The sequence below is a fragment of the Staurois parvus genome, unplaced genomic scaffold (genome assembly GCF_062004578.1).
Source record: "Staurois parvus isolate SC_StPar_1 unplaced genomic scaffold, SC_StPar_1.0 ptg000652l, whole genome shotgun sequence".
NCBI lineage: Eukaryota > Metazoa > Chordata > Amphibia > Anura > Ranidae > Staurois > Staurois parvus.
The window spans coordinates 3,979,404-3,997,543 of record NW_028318448.1 but is presented as its reverse complement, the minus strand read 5'-3'; the positions used below and the strand labels follow the sequence as shown (position 1 = coordinate 3,997,543).

At 43.1% G+C, this 18,140-nt stretch overlaps 1 protein-coding gene across 1 annotated transcript in view; it reads left to right on the top strand.

Annotated features, from left to right (window-relative positions):
• Nucleotides 1-18,140, top strand: part of LRRC1 (leucine rich repeat containing 1) — a 256,785-nt gene that overhangs the window by 179,873 nt on the left and 58,772 nt on the right. The window contains exons 5-6 of the mRNA XM_089694148.1: nucleotides 13,707-13,763; nucleotides 15,576-15,639. Of these exons, the coding sequence (XP_089550274.1) occupies nucleotides 13,707-13,763; nucleotides 15,576-15,639 (121 nt within the window). The remainder of the gene's footprint in view (nucleotides 1-13,706; nucleotides 13,764-15,575; nucleotides 15,640-18,140) is intronic.

Here is an 18,140-nt window from a genome sequence, read left to right as displayed (position 1 = left end):
TTAGTGCATATTTTGCTTTGTACTGTTAGTAAAGAGTTGTCCATCCAAAATAGATCTTTCAATGCTGAATTGCATCTGTAGATTTGTAGTAATCAATGTTTTTGCATGCTTTTTGGCTTGAGTATATAAACTCTAATGCACCTACATGTGCATTTTTTTAATTCATGCCCCTGAAAGACCTAATTTATCAAGGTCAGTGTATGGCTAGTTGAAATTAGTCGCATTCAGCTGGACTCATTCTATAATGACAAATAGGTCAACAAACTCAAAACTGTCAGCTGATCAAGTCTTCAAAGAAAAAGTCCAAAGGGGTGGGCATTAAAAGACATTAAAATATTTTTAAAATATTAAAATAAAATAAACATTAAAATAATTTTTCAGCACTTGGTCCAAATGCTGACATGTAAGACCTAATTTTGCATGGTTTCCAACATTTACAATAAAAACGAGGTCTTTGTCGTGCTAGGTGTTCATATACTGTTTTTGGCATTCAAACTTGCCACAGCCAAAGAGGGAAATAAGAGATATTTTCCCCGAAGCTAAGGAATCGATGGTCATCAAAAGGGTCACTTGTTGGCTTTGCTTAATGGCATCTGTGCCAGAACTGTTCAGGCACTACTGAGTGGCAAATCAGTTTGCCCTGGTTTTGGATCAATCTGCCTGCATTCTAGATATGTGGACATAACTAATGTGATACAATTTCTGCTAAAGTGTTGTCCTCTGCCATTTTGCCTAAGTCACAAAATTCTGTATAGCAGGGGTGTCTAACTGGCAGCCCAATATAGCTATGAATGCAGCCCAACACAAAATTGTAAACTTGCTTAAAAATGTTTATTTTTTTCAGGACTTTTTTTGTGAAAATGCATTCACACTTGACAAACAGATGACGCCGAAGAAAAATTTGACTGTCTCTTTACGGGACTTTTATAAGTTTTAGCTTCCCAAAGAAAAATATTCCTCGGTTTACAATTACGCCTTATACATGTCATCAGGTTTTGGCAGCATCTATATTTGTGAGCAACTATTTTCAAGGATGAAGCACACGAAGGGCAAAATTGGAACCAAAATATCTGTTTAGCACCTTGAGAATTAATGGAGAATTGCTACTCTTTTACGTTTATAATAGAATTCTAAAAAATTAAGGTTTATTACTCCGATAGGAACATTGTCATAATCATTGATTTGTTGACTTATCTGCCACACTTTCTGTTCATCCGCTTTCCTTATTGTTAGTGTATTTTATGTGTGGCCCAAGACATTTCCTCTTCTTGCAATGTGGCCAAGGAAAGTCAAAAGGATGGATATTCCTGCTGTGTAATATATACTGTGTCCTCAGAAACATGGAGATGGATATGCCGATCTTTGTTAAATTGTTACCATTCTAAAAAGGTTTAGGTAAAATGCCTTTGCATGTTTTCAAGACGAATACATTTTTAGGTAGGTGTGTGTGTGTATCTTGATAAAAAGTATGTCTACATTACAGTTTTCTCTGCTGTTGCATGTTTTTGTATTGTACGTAGGTGAAACCTTAATCGCTTTTGCTATTTTCATGTCTTCTCATTGTTCACTGTAATGAACCTCGCAACCTAATTAAAGTAGTAATTAGAGCTGGTATTTTGAATACAATCATGTCTGATATGGGTCAGCACTGTAAACTCTTAACTTCTTCCCGACCGCCCTATAGCAGAAGTACTGCTACAGGGTGGCACGGGTGCGCAAAAGCATCCGATTTAGGCCAGTGATGGTTGGTCTAAGTCGGATGATCGATTCCTGTCCTGCGCAAGAAAGGTACTCTAGTGAAGAGGCCTACAGGATTCTGAGCATGTCAGGTGAGAGCGAAGGGGAAGACTCACTGACACAATCTGCCTCAGAATAGGAACCTGTAGACAGCAGCAGCAGCACCCTGACAGCTCAGATGATGGAGAGGAGGTCCCTGCTAAGTTCAAGTGTACCCAACCCCGTTCTCAAGTTGCTGAGATGTTACTGTCGCTTGAATACTCTCATATGCAGCAGATTGCCAGTACTAGTACCGCTCTACCTTTTGGTGAACTTGTGAGCACCAGCGGGCTAGTACATCATGTTCTTTCACATACCAGCACTGCAGTATCACTTGGTGACATGGCGAGTCCCATAAGTGCAGTACAAGCTGGTGCGGTGGTGAGCACAAGTAGTGTCCCGCAGCCACAAAGAATTCACACACAGGCCCATAAAGCCTCTAGTATCCTTCCGGATGTGCAGCCCACAAATTCTGTAGCACCCGTACTTCCCCCATTCACTGCCCAACTCGGAATTCAGGTGGAAACAGTAAATTTTAAGTACTCCCCTTGATTTTTTTGGAGCTGTTTTTCATGGAAGATCTCTATGCATTGATTGTGGATCAAAGCAATTTATATGCACAACAGTTTCCAACCCAAATTCTAACCTTGCCAGACAATTCCCATGGAAACACAATACGGTTTCCGAATTTAAAGTCTTTTTTGGGCCTAACCCTCAACATGGGCATTACTAAAAAAAAAATGAATTGCGGTTGTAGTGGTCCACAGACCCGATTCATCATATGCCCGTGTTCTCTACTGCCATGGCCAGGCATAGATATACAGTTGTGTCCAAAATTATTCAACCCCCAATGCTGTAAAGGGGTTTAGGGACTATAGTGTACATTTGGAATTGTATTCAGAATCAAATCCTACAAGGACGTTGTAACTACCCAAATGCAACTAAAATGACATCAATTGTTTATGTAATACAGTAGTAAATGGTTCTTATGTGGTTTCTTCATTGCCACAATTATTCAACCCCTTAAAGACTACCACTCTGAAGAACAGAGGTTCATACAGGTGCTTTCCATCAGGTATTGAAAACACCTGTGGATGTCACCGAGCAGCAATCAAGCATAATAAGCACCAATTAGGCAGCTTTAAAATGACTGTGATACTCAGCTCCTTCTAGACATTTACTGGTGTGGTTACAAACATGGTGAAGGCAAGAGAATGGTCCAGGAAGACAAGAGAAGAGGTGATTTCTCTTCACAGGAAGGGCAATGGCTATAAGAAGATTGCAAAGATGTTAAACATACCAAGAGACACCTTAGGAAGCATCATTCGCAAATTCAAGGCAAAGGGCACTGTTGAAACGCTACCTGGTCGTGGCAGAAAGAAGATGCTGACTTCGACTGCTGTGCGCTACCTGAAGCGTAGAGTGGAGAGAAGTCCCCGTGTGACTGCTGAGGAACTGAGAAAAGATTTGTCAGATGTGGGTACAGAAGTTTCAGCCCAGACAATAAGACGCACACTGCGTAATGAAGGCCTCCGTGCCAGAACTCCCAGGCGTACCCCCTTGCTGTCTCCAAAGAATAAGAAGAGTCGACTGCAGTATGCCAAAAGCCATGTGGACAAACCACAAAAGTTGTGGGATAGTGTTCTGTGGACTGATGAAACAAAATTAGAACTGTTTGGGCCCATGGATCAACGCTATGTTTGGAGGAGGAAGAACAAGGCCTATGATGAAAAGAACACCTTGCCTACTGTGAAGCATGGTGGAGGGTCAATCATGCTTTGGGGCTGTTTTGCTTCTGCAGGTACAGGGAAGCTTCAGCGTGTGCAAGGTACCATGAATTCTCTTCAGTACCAGGAGATATTGGATGGAAACGTGATGCAGTCCGTCACACACCTGAGGCTTGGGAGACGTTGGACCTTTCAACAGGACAATGATCCCAAGCATACCTCCAAGTCCACTAGAGCATGGTTGCAGAGGAAAGGCTGGAACATTTTGGAGTGGCCATCGCAGTCACCAGACTTAAATCCGATTGAGAACCTCTGGTGGGACTTAAAGAAAGCAGTTGCAGTGCGCAAGCCTAAGAATGTGACTGAACTGGAGGCCTTTGCCCATGAAGAATGGGCGAAGATACCCGTAGATCGCTGCAAGACACTTGTGTCAAGCTATGCTTCACGTTTAAAAGCTGTTATAACTGTAAAAGGATGCTGTACTAAGTACTAAGATTGAATGTCACTTGGGGGTTGAATAAAACTGATAATGCTGTGAGCACAGAAAAGACATTTGTGGTTATTTCATTATAACTGTTATGTTATATTTGTCTGACCTACAAGTGCCTCTTTAATGTAAATGTAAGCAAGATGACTGAATGATCAAAAGCAATGTCAAACTGGCCAAAACACTCAATTTCAGTGGGGGTTGAATAATTTTGGACACAACTGTAAGAGTATAATGCATTTTATGCATTTCAACGACTATACACTGTCGTCCTCGGGGTGATCCTGCATTTGACCGGCTCCACAAAATTCGGCCCCTCGCCCTGACTTGACAGGGCCTGCCGCAACAAAGTCCGCCGGGCTCTGGATGCACCCAGAGGGGGGGAGCAGTGCCGCTCGAGCCTCCTGCCGCACGGCCCAGAACTCCGCCGCAGCGTCCGACCTGGCAGGGCCTGCTGCGGCCTGCCACAACAAAGTCCGCCAGGCCGCCAGTCAGCATCAAAGCCCGATCGGCATGGCTGCCTGCTAGTCAGCTGCCACCCGGTTAGCGGCAGGTGGAGGGCGGGCACCGATAGTCTCCCCCGACCCTACCTGCACCTGAAGGTGGGGAGCGGTGCCACCTAGGCCTACCTCCAAGACGACTACAGCACCCGGCCTGCCGGGGCCTACCACGGCATACCACAGCACACTCCCCTGACATCCGAGCAGCGGTAAGCCTGCAGGGGGCCTTAAAGGAACATCCCTGGTCCCCACCCACACCTGAAGGAGGGAACTGGAGTGGGCCTATTTCCACTGGAGCCCAGCAGATGAACTCGGCCTGGTGAGGCCTACCACAGCCAACCACGACGTGGCCTGGCCCAGTCCTGAAGCCCATCTGTCTATCCCCCGTGAGTACAGCCACCGTGGAAGAGGGCCTGGGGCCTGCGGAGGCCGTCAGATACCTGGGAGTCAGGCACCTGGACTCACTACACACGCACACACGTACATGCCAACTCCGGATCCCTGGAACCTGGGAGACCCTATACCTCGTAGTCCCCTGTATAATCTGGAATTCGCAAAATTGGAATATGTAGCTTGATAGCAACTATGCTACTACCCCTCTGCATCGGCAACGGGCGCCATAGATCCCCTGGGGCCAGTACTACCCCTGGTCACAAGATGCCTAACTGAACTCAACCTATCTTGAACTTAAGCACAAGAACTCTAGCTGCAGGAAGATACAACAACGAGATACCCCACTGCATGCTGGACTATCTGCAATCAAGCACCCTGGGAAACATTTCTCCACACCTGACTACCACTCCGTATACCTTTTTTAAAATGCCTCCTCTACTCCTCCTTTTTCATATTCCTCTCCTGCGTTTCCAAAATCTTTTCTCTGTCCCTCTGCTCGACCCAAACAACTGTACATCTCACCTTCACTGCTTCCATCTCCCCACTACTGCTCTCATCACCTCCTGTTGATAATCCACTCTCCTGCTGACCCGAATGCCAGAACTGGAAGACCTACACGCTCATGTACATCCCGCTCCCATGCCACCTTTCTCACCCTTCTTCTCCTAACCTCTGAGGATATCTCCCCGAACTCTGGTCCTCCACTACCTCGCCCACACACAAGACATCCCCTTTCTTCCGTGACCTGCTGCAACCCTCTCAACCTAATATCTGTCCCCGTGCTCCGCAAACCCACCCTCCCGTTTTCATGTGCACTCTGGAAGGCCCGCTCGGTCTGCAACAAGCTCACCTCTATCCATGACCTCTTCATCTCCTGCTCCCTTAACCTCCTAGCAATCACCGAAACCTGGATCCAAGCAACAGACTCTGCCTCCCCCATAGCACTCTCCTATGGATCTCCTATGTGGTCAGAAAGGTGGTCGGGTTGGTCTGCTCCTGTCACCACTGAGCACCTTCCAAGTCCTCCCAAACCCTCCCTTTCTATCATTCCCTTCCTTCGAGAACCACTGCATCCGGATATTCTCTCCAATCTCTCTGAGGATTGCAGTGATCTATTGGCCTCCTGGACCCGTGTCCTGCTTTCTCAACGACTTCTCCGCCTTGTTACCCTTCTTTCTCTCCTCAGAGCTACCCACTATCATTCTTGGGGACTTCAACATCCCTATCAACATCAATAACCCGGCTACATCCCAACTCTTCCACAAAACCTCGTCTTTTGCGCTCACTAAGTGTATACAGTCCACCACTCACTCTGACGGGAACACTCTAGACCTTGTCTTCTCTCATCTTTGCACTCCCTACAACCTCACAAACACCCCCTTTCCTCTCTCTGAGGACAGGAGACAGAGAAGGTGATGATGTTGTGATCAAACACCTATCCCTCCAAATGGCAAACAATTACCAGCAGAAACCTCCAGAACCTGAACCCGGCTCTCTTCCACTTTGCAGCTGACCAACTTTACGACAGTATCCTTCCCCTGTCCTGCCCTGACCTGGCTACTACCGTCTACAACAATTCGCTGGCAGCCGTTCTAGACTCGCTTGCACCCCCAACAACACAAAGCATTAGGCCCCGACCGCTACAACCCTGGCAGACTGACCACACCAAAAGTCTCAAACGACATAGTTGTGCACTGGAGCGACTATGGCGTAAAACAAAATCCCGACAAGCGTTCACCCGATATAAATCTGCCTTCTTAACATACACTTCCTCCCTTCATGCTGCCAAACAAGCCTACTTTGTTACCCTCATTAATACCTTCTCCTACAGTCCTCGCCGGCTCTACTTTTAACTCTCTACTTTCTCCACCTCCACCCAGTACCTCACTCACCACCCACGAGATTACTAACCACTTCAAAAACAAGATTGACGCAATTCTTAGGGACATCTCCACTGCCCAGACATCCACCCCACCTAGCATTCCTCACACTAAAACCCCCTCAACACTTCGCTCTTTTGACCTCGCTACTACCGAAGAGGTCACTAAGGTCTTCTCAGAATCCTGCCTCACCACCTGCCCCTGGATCCTGTCCCCTCACAACTCCTACGGTCACCCTCTTCTTCCATCCTATGCTCCCTCACTCACATCTTCAATCTTTCCCTCTCTACTGGTACCTTCCCCTCCCCTCTAAAGCATGCGCACATCACACCCATACTTAAAAAACCCTCCCTGGACCCCACCTACCTGAACAACTTAAGACCCATCTCCCTGCTGCCATTTACCTCTAAACTCCTAGAACGCTTAGTCTATAATTGCCTAAGCTCCCACCTCACCGACAACAACCTTCTCGACCCTTTACAGTCTCGCGTCCGCCCCCAACACTTCACTGAAACTGCCCTACTCAAACTCACCAACGACCTACTAACCGCCAAAACTAATGACCACTATACAGTACGCCTACTTCTCAACCTCTCTGCACCTTTTTGACACGGTTGACCACCCCCTCCTCCTCAAACTACACTCTCTTGGCCTCAGAGACTCCGCTCTCTTCTGGCTCTCCTCCTATCTATCACAGCGCTCCTTCAGTGTTACCTATAACACTGCCACCTCCTCTTCACTCCCTCTCTCTGTTGGGTTCCCTCAAGGCTCTGTCCTCGGACCCCTTCTCTTCTCCATCTACACCTCCTCCCTTGGCCAACTGATAAACTCCCACGGCTTCAATTACCATCTCTATGCTGATGACACACAAATCTATCTTTCTACCCCTCACCTCATCCCTTCAGTCTCCATTCATATCACGCGCCTACTAAGTGACATATCAGCATGGATGTCACTCCACTTCCTCAAACTCAGTCTGTCCAAAACTGAGCTCCTAGTATTCCCCCCAGCCCGCGCCGCCCCCCCTGACTTCTCCATCAAGATCAACAACACTGTCATCAGTCCCACCCCTCAAGCCAAGGGTGGGACTGATGTCATCTAGGTGTCATCCTAGACTCCAATCAGTCCTTTCAGCCCCAGGTCCAATTGCTGACAAGTTCGTGTAGTCTTCACCTCCGCAACATCTCCAAGATACGACCGTTCCTAACCTCGGAAACCACTAAGCAACTCATTCACTCCTTTATTATATTACGCCTCGACTACTGTAACTCCCTCCTTATTGGCCTACCTCCACGCAAGCTATCCCCACTTCAGTCTATCATGAATGCTGCTGCCAGACTCATCCACCTTACTAACCATCCTGTATCTGCCAATCCCTCCACTGGTTTCCAGTCGCCCAATGGATAAAATTCAAAACACACTGACGTACAAAGCCGTTCATAACACTGCCCCAAACTACATCACCGATCTGGTCTCCAAATATCACCCTAACATTACTCTCCGCTCCTCACAAGACATCATACTCTCTAGCTCCCTTGTGTCCTATTCCCATGCTTGTCTCCAGGACTTCTCCAGGGCTTCCCCCATCCTCTGGAACTCACTACCCCAATCTATCAGACTATCGCCTACTCTGCTCACTTTTAGGCACACTCTGAAAACCTATCTCTTCAGGGAAGCCTACCCCGCCCTCAGCTAATACTGGAATCCTCTACTCTCCCAACCACGCCATCCCCCACAGTTATTACCTTTTGTACCACTGTCCCCTCCCTACTAGATTGTAAGTTCCAAGGAGCAGGGCCCTCGAATCTCTCTTGTATTGTTACTGTACTGTCTCCTACCATATTGTAAAGCGCTGAGCAAACTGTTGGTGCTATATAAATCCTGTATAATAATAATCACCTTAATCAAAATACTATGCTATGTTGAGTCAATAGAATAATTTATTTTTTTTTTACCACAAGTTTTTAGAAAATGATAAATAATTTGTGGAATTACTCCCCAAAATGCATTCAACTACTTCTCCGGAGTATGGGGATACCACATGTGAGAGGTTTTTTGACAGTCTAGCCAAGTACAGGGCCCCAAAATCCAATAAGCACCTTCAGACTTTTAAAGGACTTTATTGCCTCATTACACTTCATGACTACCTATCACAGTTTCGGAGGCCATGAAATGCCAGGATAGCACCTAACCCCCCCCCAAATGACCCCTTTCTGGAAAGTAGACACCCCAAGGAATTTGATTAGAAGCATGGTGAGTATTTAGCAGATCTCATTTGTTGCCACCAGTTTTTGGAAAATGAAGAAAGAAAACAAAAACAGATATATATATATATATATATATATATATATATATATATATATATATATATATATATATATATATATATATATATATATATATATATATAGAGAGAGAGAGAGAAAGAGAGATATATAGATATAATATATATATATTTTTTTTAATATTTCAAAACCTTGTGAGAAAAAAAAATTAGATCTGCTAAATACTCACCATGCCTCTTTTTAAATTCCTTGGGGTGTCTACTTTCCAGAAAGGGGTCATTTGGGATGCTTTGGTGCTGTCCTGGCATTTCAGGGTGTTTGTACTGTCCTGGTATTTTAGCACCTCAAGAAATGTGATAGGCAGTCAGAAAGTAAAAGCTGTGTAAATTCCATTATCTATACCATAGTTTGTTGATTCTATAACTTTCACACAAAGCAATCAATATACACTTATTGGGATTTTTTTTATTTTACCAAAAACGTAGCAGAATACATTTTGGCTTAAATTTATGATGAAATCTGAGTTTTTTGGATATTTTTTTTATGACAGAAATGGCAAAATATCGTTTTTTCTCAATTTTCAGTCTTTTTTTGTTTATAGCGTGAAAAATAAAAAGCTCACAGGTGATCAAATACCACGAAAAGAAAGCTCTATTTGTGTGGGAAAAAAAGCACATTAATTTTGTTTCGGTACATCATTGCATGACCGCACAATTACCATATGAAATAGTGCAGCGCCGAATAGCAAAAAAAATGCCTGGTCAGGAGGGCAAGTTGTTAAAAAAAAAACAAAAAAACCTGTAATTAGAGAAATGATTAGGCTGCCCTTTCTGACCATTCTTAAAGCTGAACTCCAGACTTTCCGTAACAGCTACAGTTGCTAATGCATGCCCAGTGAGATCAGCACTGTACCATGTGATTGCTGTGGTCTATCCCAGCAAGGCTGAATAATGCAGCCAGTGTTTGAGGAAACCAAGTTGTGTTTTTTGTCAGCCAGCCAGTGTCCCTGATCACTTGCCACCCCAGTACATAAGTGTAACTACTGATCAGGGGCACTGGCTGGCTGCTCTGGTGACAATGTCCAGATGGTGTCCCTCATCACTGGCCGCATAGTACACTGTCATTATACCACTGCAGCCAGCCCCTGAACCCACACCTGTACAGTGTCACTATAGCAGTACAGATGGCCACAGTGTCCCTGATCGTTGCCACACCAGTACAGTGTCACTATACCAGGTCAGCCAGCAAAAGGGCTCCTGATCACTGTCACTCCAGACCAGCGCAGTCAGCAACCGTGTCCCTGATCACCACCGTGACAGTCAGTGTTCCCATACTGGCGAAGCCAGCAACGGTGTTCCTGATCGCTGCCATACAAGGTCCAGTGTCCTCAGACCAGTGTAGTAAGCAACAGTGTTCCTGATCACTGCCACACCAGTGCAGCCTGCAGCAGCGTCCCTGACAACTGTCAGAGCATTAGTGTCACCAGACCAGTGTAAGTGAGCAGCAGTGTTCCTAATTGCTGCCACACCAACAGTGTTCCTGATAGCCACCACACCGGTGCCAATGTCACCAGACTAGTGCAGCTAACTATAGAGTTCCTGAGTGCTACTACAACAGTCATTGTCACCAGGCCAGTAATCCTGGTGATCACATATGTAAACAAAGGCTGCATGCTGCAACAAGTGTTCTGTTTCCATGACCGAAAACTGAGCATTACCGTACATTGTTTTTTTATACAATCTTGGTGGGTTTTTGTGACGCACAAGATAGCGTCTGGTAGATAATCAGTCCAAACATTAAAAATGTCTCTCATATGCGGTATCCCCATATTTGGAAGCGTAGCAGATATTTTGAGGTTTAATGCGAAGTATGCCTATGATGTGTGTTAGGAATCTCTTATTAATTGACTATGTTGTGTGTAAAAATAACATTTCAGCAGATTCATATGCCTCCTAAAAATTCCTTAGTTGTCTGCTTTCCAAAATGTGGTCATTTTGTGAGTGATTCTATTGTCCTGGCACTCCAGGGCCTCCAAATATGTGATAGTTTGGAATTTAGATGCATAATGTATGCTCCATTGAAAGCTTGAAGGTGGTCCTTGCATTTTAGGCCCCTCTATGCATCTAGGCTGCAAAAAAAAGTAACTTGTGGTATTCCCATACTTGGGGAGAATAGCAGTGTGTTTTGGGTTGAATTTGAAGTATGCCCATGCTGTGTTTTGAGAAATAATTTATTAATTGACAGCTGTGTGCTGTTTAAAAAGTTTAAAAAAAATCCTGTGGCAAAAAATATGATCTTCTTTAATTAAAGATATGCCTCTAACTAAATATGTTGGGGATCTACTTTTATAAAATGGCAATTCAGGGCATCAAGAAATATGGCTAGTCAGGAAATTAGATACAAAATTTGTGTCCCTTGAAAGCCTGAAGATACTTCTTGACTTTTTGACCCTCCATGCAAAGCAGCCTTGAGGGTGTTTACCCACTTGAGGACCGGCTAACGTACATGTACGTCACCGGTTTGCAAGATTATACTTGGCTTATTCCTGCAGCTGCCTACTGCATAGTAGATTTCTATTATGCAGAGCCCAGGTTGTTAAAGAAATCAGTGACCATAGTATCACTCCCTATTCCATCTCTGCAGCAGTGGCTGCATTTTTGGGGTGGGGGTAGTGTTGGCCTTTTTTGGTAGGATGTAGCATATCAGGAAAGTTTCTCTCTTGCAGTCTGCTTACTGCATCAGAACAAAAGTTTGCAGGTACAGGACATTGCTGGTAAATAGGGCTGTTATAACTTCTGGTTATATTATGGTTATAGTATTTTGGGAAGGAATCATGTCTCCCTGTGGCCCTGTAGATGATGTAAGAGTTGTATATGGCCAATTGGAATAGGTAGATGGACACTTTTTCTACCAGTGTATGGATCTTCTAGTTGCCAGGTAGGGTATCGTCATTTGGTTATAACTTGCACCTCCCGTGAATTGGTTGTAGTCATGTCAGCAATGGGGTTATTGCACCTGACTGCGCCTTCCTTGGATTTCCACTGAGGTGTCTTCATGGATATCATATCTTGGTTATTCTTACAAGGGCCAAAATGTCTTCATTGCGCAAACTTGATTACTCAATTTTTTTATTTTTTTTTTTGTTACTTAGCGGTTACTATTCTTTGTTGGAAGCCCTTGCAATTTTCTTGCACTGTACCTTATGCTAGTTTACCCCAGATAAAGATATTGGGAAAAGTGGTAGGCTGGTATAAAAATTGTCTACATACAGGTGGTATCCCTGATATAAATTGGGTGACATAAGGTCCTACACAATTTTTCTGCTGCTACCCATGTAAGCTGGGCATTCAGGGGTTCCAGGTGGCTGTCTTTCCCATCATAAACACAGAAGTCATACATGTACTCTTTTGACCCTCTCACAAAGTTTATAATTTCACCAACTATCTGGCGCATTTACTGGGGATAAATTATTTGCCCAGTTCGCCCCGTACAAAGGATAAGGAACTCATCAATGCAAATATGTTTGTCAGAAGTTTAAATTTCAGAAAATTTTGGGAAAATATAATTGAGAAGTTGCCTAATTTTGTAACGCTTGTGGTATTTAGTGGTGACTTTGAGGAGGGCATGAGGATATGTCGTTAAAATGCTAAAAGCTCATAATTTTACAGTGTGTCTGGTCTAACGGAGGAATACAATGGCATATGGTGAAATGACTGTGTGGACCAATAGGACTGCACCTCAATTTTGAGAATCCCATATTTAAGGCAAAGTTGAGAAAGATTTTAAATTACTCAGCTGTGATGGGCTTCCACTCAAATGGACGGGCATAAATGGAACTGGGATTATTGGTGATGTACTGCTGGGCAAACAGGTTACATTGGTCCTCAACTGAATTGAACAAATTTTAAATGAAAACCAAATAAAAAATCTGAATTGGTGTAAAATAGAAAATACAATTCCTTTGGCAGGTTTACACAGCTCCCATATATACTATGTATTTCACCTCTGTATTTAGCTGTTTATCTGCAGTTTAGATTTCATTTTACATGTCACATGTTTCTTTAGAAATTGGGGCCATTGTTTCGGTCAGATCTGCACCTGTCTGCCTTTAGATGTTTGTGGGTGGCTTTTTCCATAGCTAAGGCAAGCCCCATAGACTATACAATTTTTCTTTATTTCCTTCCTTCCATGGGTGAAAGGAAAGAAAATAGCCTGATTTTCCCTATCAACACAGTGTTGATAGGGGAATCCTTCCCGCAACACTATTGTGTTGTGCTGGCAGGGAACCTTTCCTGCCAGCAGAACACAATGATCACTGCTAGTGCCTATTGGCACCAACAGTGATCACATGCAAAAAAAAAATCTTAGACTGGTTGTACTTAAGTCTATTGGAGGATCGACTTCAGTACAACCAACCTGTCTATAGAAAGATCACATTTTTGACACTCCCTTCTGAACCGGCTAAAATGTGATCCATCTATGGCTGGCTTAAGGTGGATAATTTTCCCTTTATATAAACATTTAATCAAGCGCTGCGCAAACTGTTGGTGCTATATAAATCCTGTATAATAATAATAATCTGTTTTAACCACTTTTTGCTTGATATTTTGTCATCGTTGTTACACTAAAGCCTTGTGGATTTTTTTTTTCTATTTCAGCTTAAGAAACCTGGCTTCATTAGAGCTGAGAGAAAATTTACTGACCTATTTACCAGAGTAAGTTAATGACTTTTATTTGCTGGGGGCTGTTTTTTCCAATTAGCTCCTATGAAAATGTGTGCACATAATGTTGACTGTCAAGGTTTACATGGTAAAACAAATGGTTTTAAACCATTAAACAGTTATAAAGTTTTTTGTACTTTGCAATTAAATCATCACAGATTCACATTATACACATTACAGATTCATTTGTGAGCTATAATTCCAGATTGATCTAGAAGTCCTACTTTCCTACATATATACCAACCCTGCTTGGAAGCACTTGTTCAAGTAGAGGTATCCGCTGTACCATGCTTGAAATTGGCTTTCCCTTTGTGAATATTTGTGAATCATTTCACAAATATAGGGTATAAATGGTTTTTGGATATTAAGGTGGTATGTCAATGGAACTAAACATTTGAAGCTGTTTTTGGAAGATGTACCAGAAATGTAGCCTTTTCTGCATATTTCCACTGAGATTATTCAGATTGTCAGATGCTGTCAGTTTGAAGCCCCCTTTACATCTCTGTAATGTGCAGGGGGAGGGAGAGGAGCTATGCTTAGCTGTTTGAAGTCTTGGGAGCAAGCAGAGCGCCTCCAGCAGACATCAATCACAGAGAGAAGGAAGGGGTGCAGATCCCAACCTGATTGTCTGCATGGGAATCCAGGAAAGTCCATGGTGCAGTTCTCAGAAGGCAGAAAAGATTTGTAGGTACTAGTAGCTCACAAGGATTAAAACTAAGCAAAAAAAAAAAAGCAAAACCTATACTTCTCTTTTAAGGAGTTACTGTAAAATGTTCTACTCTCCACTGAGGTACTGGTATTTGACAGTTGCATAAGAGGGTTACAGCTTATTGATTGGAGGAAAGGGTGTGGCTTAAAGTGGTTGTAAACCTCACACATGAAATATTAACAAATCATATCCCTCTATAGTGTGTACATGTCCCAATCCAGAGCACTAAATGTAATTTTTTTCTGCTACCTCATTCCTTTGCTATCTGCACTTCTGACAAGTTTTCATAACACCAAGAGAAAAAAGGATGAAAGAGGAGAAAGCCCCCAGCACACAGTCTGTGATTGACAGTTTTAGCTCTGTTCATGTGTGCTGTGTGAAAGGAGGTATGTCCCTTCCCTCCTATCAGCTCTCACAGCTCTTCTCACTGAGCTCTGTAGAATGTAACTTCAGCTCTCTGTCCTCTGCTTTCTGACAGCTCATACAAGCATTGTAAATTATTCACTTTGAAAGGATGTAGAGAAGATTGCAGGTAAACATATTCAACTTATGTAGGACGATTTGTTTCATCTCTGGGTATCACATGAGGCCAGTCACTTTGCTGGCTATATGTAAAGGTTTACAACCACTTTAATATCCGCTTGGGAAGATTTAGACTTGCCCCTTGTCTATCATGACAGGTTTACTTTAAATGTTTTGGGCAGCTAAAATATATTGTATAAGGGCTTTTGATTTAATGCATTTAGTTAACTCCCATCACACAATTTTGCAGGGCTTGCCTGTATATATCATTAGATTATTGCATTTGTTATAACATATGACATAACTATAGGAAGAATTAAGTATTTTCAAGAACGTCACACCCAGGTGTTAGTCATGTACACTACATACACATCAGACAACTTATTAATCCTTTTAGATCCTAGTTTTTAGTATGACTTCTTTTGCACAGTCCTTGATGTAACAAGCACTCCATGGAACCTTTCACATAAGCAACATTGTATTCTCAGATAAACACCAATTATGCTACTTTGTCCTCTAGAAAATGGTCCTTTGTTATCATTTGTACTGACCTACTGTTCCCTCTTTTTTGGCAGGTCTCTTTCCCAGCTTCATAGACTTGAAGAGCTTGATTTAGGAAACAATGAAATATATAACTTGGTGAGAGATGTTCATGTGTTTATGGCAATACCACTACAATAATGCTTTAAAATGAAAATGAAAAATATTTTAATTTAGTTTGGGACATCTTAAATTACATTTTGGTGCTGAAAGTTATGTATAAATCTACTTATTTACTGTTTGCCCACAGCACTGCCCCTACATATAATAAAATGAGGATCATAGTTTGTAATTACTGGTTCTTTTTTCAGTTGAAAGCTACCAGCAGTACAATTCGAAAAATGCCATTAACTAAGGCTAGCCACACAGTGAACTTGAAAAACACATCTGACCATTAGTGTTCCTAAACCCAGGACCCTGTGTTCACTAGATCTGGTCTCCCACAGTAGACAAAACATGGAGATGCAATTATTTTAGTAAATCTAAACTGCTAAATACCTTTTTCTTATAAGCAGTTAGAGCAGTCTTATGGCTTTTATCAGTGTCCAGCAGAACACTGGTTAAAGCTTGTAGAAGGAGTTTCAATTCTCTCCTTTGAGGCCGCCGGACCACTGACCTGTCCGGACAGTGCTAACTGGCCCTGTGCTGATCACGTGCACTCTGCCCCGGAAAAAAAAAACTCTTGAAATACACACCAAACTGAGCATGTGCAGCTTTTCTCCAAGCTGCACATACTCCTCTGTTTTAGAAGGAGAAATATTGGGGACAGCAGAAGGAGGGGAATATCAGAGAAGAGGATCGACCATCCTTTTTACACGATGCGGAAGATTAACCCCTTAGGTTTCACAGTGAGTATAACAAGCATGCTTTACTGCATATACAGACTGATTTTACAGTTGTGGGTTTAGTAACACTTTAAATTGTAACTGTACCCCTGCCCAAACGAATTACAACTTTTTACATCAAAAAGAGTGTTTGAAGAAAGTGAAACCCAAGTTTCTTTATGTAACTGCTACTTTGTGTAAAATCCAGCATGTAAGAACTGTCACTAGTATTGTGAACAGCAAGTCATGCCTGATCTTCAGGCTATCAGGATTCCGTACAGATAGCTTGTCTAGTGCAATGGATCAGTAAGCTTTTGACTACATGGAAGGCTGGAGGAAGTGATCCGGTGCTGTTGGAGGAGTTATAAAGAAAATGGAACAGATTTGTTGATTCATCCACTGGAAACTCTATGGTTTTGAATTGCATTTTTTTTATTTTTATATTCGTGTAGTACTGGAATGTGTACAAGTGTACAGCCGTGGTCAAAGGTTTTGACAATTTTTAATTTTCACAAACACTGCTGCTTCAGAGTTTTTAGACCTTTTTGTCAGATGCCACTATGGTATACTGAAGTAGAAGTACAAGCATTTCATAAGTATCACAGGCTTTTATTGACAATTGCATTAAGTTTGTGCAAAGAGCTAATCTGTGCAGTGCTGACCCTTCTTTTTCAAGACATCTGCAATTTTGCCCTGGCATGCTGTCAATCAACTTCTGGGCCACATCCTTACTGATGACAGTCCATTCTTGCATAATCAATGCTTGGAGTTTGTCAGAATTTGTGGGGGTTTTTTTGTTCACCCACCACTTGAGGATTGACCACAAGCTCTCAATAGGATTAAGGTCTGGGGAGTTTCCTGGCCATGGACCCAAAATGTCGATGTTTTGTTCCCCAAGCTACTTGGTTATCACTTTTGCCTTATGACAAGCTGGAAAAGACATTGTCACCAAACTGTTCTTGGATGGTTGGGAGAAGTTGCTCTCGCAGGATGGTTTTGTACCATTTTTAATTCATGGATGTGTTCTTAGGCAAAATTGTGAGGTGAGCCTTTTCCCTTGGCTGAGAAGCAACCCCACACACAAATGGTCTCATGGTGCTTTACTGTTGGCATGACACAGGACTAATGGTAGCGCTCACCTTTTCTTCTCCGGACAAGTTTTTTTCCAGATTCCCCTAACAATCGGAAAGGGGGTTCATCAGAGAAAATGCCTTTTCCCCAGTCCTCAGCAGTCCAATGTACCTTTTGCAGAATATCAGACTGCCTCTGATATTTTTCCTGGAGAGAAGTGGCTTCTTTGCTGCCCTTCTTGACACCAGGCCATCCTCCAAAAATCTTCGCCTTACTGTGCGTGCAGATGCACTCACACCTGCCTGCTGCCATTGCTGAGCAAGCTCTGCACTGGTGGTGCCCTGATCCTACAGCTGAATCAACTTTAGGAGACAGTCCTGGTGCTTGCTGGACTTTCTTGGGCTTCCTGAAGCCTTCATCACAACAATTGAACCTCTCTCCTAGATGTTCTTAAAGATCCGATAAATGGTTGATTTAAGTGCAATCTTAGTAGCAGCAATATCCTTGCCTGTGAATCCCTCTTTGTGCAAAGCAATGATGATTACATGTTTCCTTGCATGTAACCATGGTTAACAGAGGAAGAACAATGATTACAAGCACCATCCTCCTTTTTAGGCTTCCAGTCTGGTATTCTAACTCGGTCAGCATGACCATGATCTCCAGCCTTGTCCTCAACACTGACACCTGTGTTAATCAGAGCATCAC